The sequence below is a fragment of the Sturnus vulgaris genome, chromosome 2 (assembly GCF_052056855.1).
Source record: "Sturnus vulgaris isolate bStuVul1 chromosome 2, bStuVul1.hap1, whole genome shotgun sequence".
NCBI classification, from domain to species: domain Eukaryota; kingdom Metazoa; phylum Chordata; class Aves; order Passeriformes; family Sturnidae; genus Sturnus; species Sturnus vulgaris.
In genome coordinates, this window is record NC_142244.1 from 50,792,410 (window position 1) to 50,796,907 (window position 4,498).

General features: G+C 60.6%; 1 protein-coding gene across 1 annotated transcript; it reads right to left on the minus strand.

Moving 5' to 3' along the window:
* Positions 1–373: 373 nt before the first annotated feature.
* CDX2 (caudal type homeobox 2) lies at positions 374–3,592 on the minus strand. The gene is made up of 3 exons (XM_014879640.2): positions 3,091–3,592; positions 743–888; positions 374–541 (listed from the first exon to the last, which is right to left on the minus strand). The coding sequence occupies exons 1-3, from the start codon at positions 3,590–3,592 to the stop codon at positions 374–376; spliced, it is 816 nt and encodes a 271-aa protein (XP_014735126.2).
* Positions 3,593–4,498: the final 906 nt, after the last annotated feature.

Below are 4,498 nucleotides of genomic sequence, written 5' to 3' on the forward strand. Positions count from 1 at the left end.
AATAAAATATAAAATAAAAAAAATGTGCTTTAATTTTTTTTCCTGCTAAAATTCATCATTAGCCCAACAACATTGCAAAGGTCTTTTGGACCGATCCCTGAGATATACCGGGGGTTGACTGGCAGGCAGCACCCCCACTTTTTCTAACAAATTCCAGGGTAAAAAAAGCACCCAAACATAATAATAATAATATTAATAAAGCGATGGACACGCTTCCCCCGGACGACGAGACACATACACTGTACACCTGTACACACGGCCGGCCCCGCGGGGCGGTGTAGTGCATCGGGGGGGCCGCTCCCTCCGTGCCCCCCGGCCCGGCCCGATCCTCCGCGTCCTCCAGCAGTCCCTGCGCCGCTGTCCCCGGCCGCTGTCACTGCGGGGCGGCGGGGCCCAGCCCGACGGCGGCCGTCCCGGCCGCGGGACCCTGCAAGGAGGCGCTGGGGCTGAGGGGCTCCGCGCCACCGGGCTGCGCCTGCTGCAGCTTCTTCTTGTTGATCTTCCTCTCCTTCGCCCGCCTATTCTGGAACCAGATTTTCACCTGCCAGGAGGTGGACAGAGGAGTGAGGGGGAGAGTTCGCCGGGGATGTATCCCCCTCTCAGGGGCTTTCACCGAGAGGGCATCCCTTCCGCCCCCGCGCAGCCCCGTCCCGCGCATCCATGTCCCCGCGCATCCATGTCCCCGCGCATCCCTGTCCCCGCGCAGCCCGGCCACACGTGGAGCACCACTTTTGGGACAGACCTGCCTCTCCGACAGCCCCAGGTTGGAGGCCAGCTCCGCTTTTCTCCTAATGGTGATGTAGCGGCTGTAGTGAAACTCCTTCTCCAGTTCCAGCCGCTGGTGGTCGGTGTACACGACGCGGTACTTGTCTTTCGTCCTTGTTTTAACTGCGGAGCACAAAGCCAGAGTTGAGAAAGTCAAAGCCAAAGGGGAAAGTTGAGCGCAGCCATCCTCTCTGCAGCGCAGAGAGATCAGGAGCTGTCCTATATCCCCCTCCCGGGCTTGCTGCTCGCCTCCCCCAGCCCTGGGCTCTGCTGAGAGCAGCAGAGGAGAAGGGACGTTCCTCAGTTCCCTAGGGACATGGGGCATCAATGCCAGGCATGCCGGCGGGCGCAGGCTCCCAGCCCCGGTTGCCAGCCCTGGCCCCACCGCACACCCCTGCCTTGCATGGGGACACATTTATTGTGCACTTGTTGGCTTCTGGTTTCGTTTTGCCTTCCCTAGCGACAGCAAACTTTTTATAGAGAAAGAGGAAAAGGGAAAGAAAGAAAGAAAAAGCCCGATCAGGGCACGATTATTTCGTTTCTAAACGAGAAACAGAAATCTAAGGGCGGAGAATCGGGAGCGGCCGCGGGGAACCACTCGTGAAGCGGCCCAGTTCCCCCTTTTCTGTTACTGCATGAGGGCTAAAGGGATTTCTTGGAAAGCCTAGAAGTGTGACGTGCAACTTCAGAGCTCAAAAAACCCACCCCAAGCCAGCAAACAAGCAAACAAAAAACCCCCAAACCACACCAAACGCCGAAAACCCAACGGAATCCGAAGGCGAATGCCAGCGAGCAGCCGGTGAGAGCGCATCGCCGCAGCCGGTGACCTCCTTTTTCCCGAGGGTTTCTTGTTTAACTGGTTATGTCCCCGGCCCTCCCGTTCCCCAGGGAGCCGAGGCGGGGAGTCTCTGCCCCCAAGGTGCTTAATGGCTGGCAGGCTGACTTTGTTCAGGTAAACTCTCTGCAAACCACAACAAAAGCACCCTGTAAAGATACAAGCCTGATCAGAGAAAACTCCCCAGAGCCAGTGAATAGGGAACACAATCCCAAACAATGCAGGACAAGGAGATCTTATCAAAGAAAAACCCTTCTCAAAGCCTTAATGACAGCCACATTCTGTTTGAATTACCACTACTGAACAAATGGCGGCAGGCGCTTTCATCCCCCCAGCTTTGCACATTAACATAAACACTGGCTCCAAAGGCAGAATTTGAATGGAGACAAGGGACCGGCCACCACCGCACAAGCCCAAACTGTGGGAACACCACGGGCTGCTGTGGGAAGCGCGGTGGGCCTGTAAGAGTTCCGCCGCCACCGGCACTCGGGACGTGGCTGTGCCGGCGGCCGGCACCGGGACACCGAGGCTTTTACCCCGGGGCGCGGAGGACACAGGCGTAGCCGGGACTCCCGCTCCGCTCCGACCGGGGTATCCCCGCCGGCCCTGCCGTCAGTCACGCAAGGCAGGGGATGAGAGGGGAATGCCAGAAGTCATTATTTACTGCGAAAGTCGTCATCTTTTTTTCTTTTTTTTTTTTTTTTTTTTTTGGGGGGGGGGGGGGGTCTATACACAATTATTAAAAAAAAAAAAAAAAAAGAGGGGGATTTGAAAAAGGAAAAGAGAAATTAGTAGCCGTGGAAGGCGTATATCAAAGCGCAGGACACGCACGTCCCCCGGCAGATGCACGGTGGGAATAAAAGAGAGGGTCTGCGGGGGATTAACATCACAAGGGAGAGCGGCGCCGGCTACGGCCTGACCCGGGAGGGCACGCCCTCGCACGGCCCGGCACGGCACGGCCCGGCCGGGGCCACAGCTCGGCCCGCAGAGATCGGACTGGCAAGTGGCCGCTGCTGTCGCTCGGGAGGCCTGGCCGCACGGAGACCTTAATAAAGGGCAGGCGCCCAGTGACTCAGAAACAAATGCGGAGCGACACCGGCCGATGATTTATATGACTATAATTGGTTATAAAAATCTTCTAAGTGGCTATAAGCAGGAGAGCGGATAGGTGGGAGGAAGAGTGAGCGTTTCCTCGGGATTCGGGCCATTCCATCCTGCTCCGCCGGAGCGCAGCCCTGGGCACTGAGTCCCTGGGGGCCGGCAGCGGCTGCTCCCGGGCCGAGCACCGCTCCTGCCGCTGCCGGCCCCGCACTCAGCAGCGAGGACGGGATGTCGGCAGAGCCCGGCAGCTCTGTTCTCCCGAGGACTGACCCTCGGGTGGGTTTGTTTCGGGGAGCTCTCCCCGATAAAAGGCTTTGCCGGGCTGCCCGGCGTACCGGGGAGCCGTCGGCGGGTCAGCCCCCGCCCGCCTGGCCCCGGCCCGCACTTACCCTGGCTGCTGAGCGGGGGCTGCGCCGGCTTCCTCATCCACTCGCAGAGGCCGCGGCGCTGCCCACCGGGGGAGAGCGGCTCGGGGGCGGCGCTGGCGGCGGCGCTGGCCGCGTTGAGGGGCTGCATGACCCCGGCGGCGGAGCAGTGGGGCGCGGGGCCGGCGTGGTGGTGGGCGTGCGGGTGGTGGTGGTGGTGGTAGTCGGCGGGGCTGTAGGCCATGGGGGCGGCGGGGGAGCCCCCGTTGAGGCCGTGGACGGCGCCGGCGGCCGGCGGCGCCCCTTGGCCATAGGTGCCCCAGTCGTCGCGGAGCGGGGCGGCGTAGGGCGCGGGCCAGGCCGGCCCTGGGGACTGGGCGCCGTCGAGGTTCACATGGTACCCGCCGTAGTCCGCATACTGCGGGGCACCGACGAAGTTCTGCGCCGCCAGGTTAAGCCCCCCCGAGTGCCGCACCGGGCCGGGGTACATGGGCCCGTCCTTCTCCAGGAGGTAGCTCACGTACATGCTGGCGGGGCCCCGGCGGCGGCTCTCCACATGCTGCTCGGGGCTCTCTCCGCGGCGCGCCTGCTGCTGCCTGGGGCCGGGCTGCCCGGGGCGGGGAGGGGGCAGGCGGAGGGGCCGCGGCCCCGCGCTGCGCTCCGCGCTCCTCCGCGCTCCCGGTCCGAATCCAATGGCCGGCAGTCCTTACATGATTAACGATTGTTTACAAGGCTCTATTAGTAATGGCCCAGACACACCAAAGGCAGGTGACGTGGAGAGGCGCTGGGTATATAGCTACTACCCCTAAAAGACGATTTGCATTTAAAAAGATAAGGAGAGGGCAGCGACCTGATCACAGCTAAATATTCAAGCCTTTATTGTTTAAGAGCTTCCTCCTTCCATTGCAACCTGGTGCACTTTAACCTCCAATCACAGGTTCAAAGGATGAAATCAAGAGACTTGCAAAAGACAGGGAGGGAGATCTAAGGGCGAGGGTGGGAATATGGGAGCCGTGTATCACGGCCGATCTGTAGGCAGCCCTTTAGCCAGCTCTTCTCTGTGCTTTGGGATTGGGGGGTGGGGGGGGGAAGGGGCGGAAGAGGAGGGAGTTTTGATTAAAAATCTACAAAGCCGTTTTGTCGTGGTTGTTTTGAGCAACAAACTCCACCGCGACGGCCTACTGCTTTTTGTAAAACGCTTCCCACCCGCTCCCGCTCGGTCATGGGCGATGAAGGCGAGGTAAGAGAAGAAATCCCCCCCCTCCAAGGGCGCTGTCTCCTTCCTCCGCGTGTGCCTGCAGAGCTTCGAGGTCGGGCGCGCCCAGCAGGTCCGGGAAAGGACGGGGACTGAGGGTGCCTTCGTCTAAAACACCCTCTGCCCTCAGATCCACGCTGGAGAGAGGACGGATAATCCCACCGCCCGGGGGGTCTT

Coding starts and splice junctions, on each gene's coding strand:
- CDX2 (XM_014879640.2), bottom strand. CDS start 3,592: ATGTACGTGAGCTACCTCCTGGAGAAGGACGGGCCCATGTACCCCGGC. Junction 889..3,090: donor GCCCCCGCTCAGCAGCCAGG/GTAAGTGCGGGC, acceptor TGTGCTCCGCAG/TTAAAACAAGGACGAAAGAC. Junction 542..742: donor TGGGGCTGTCGGAGAGGCAG/GTCTGTCCCAAA, acceptor ACCTCCTGGCAG/GTGAAAATCTGGTTCCAGAA.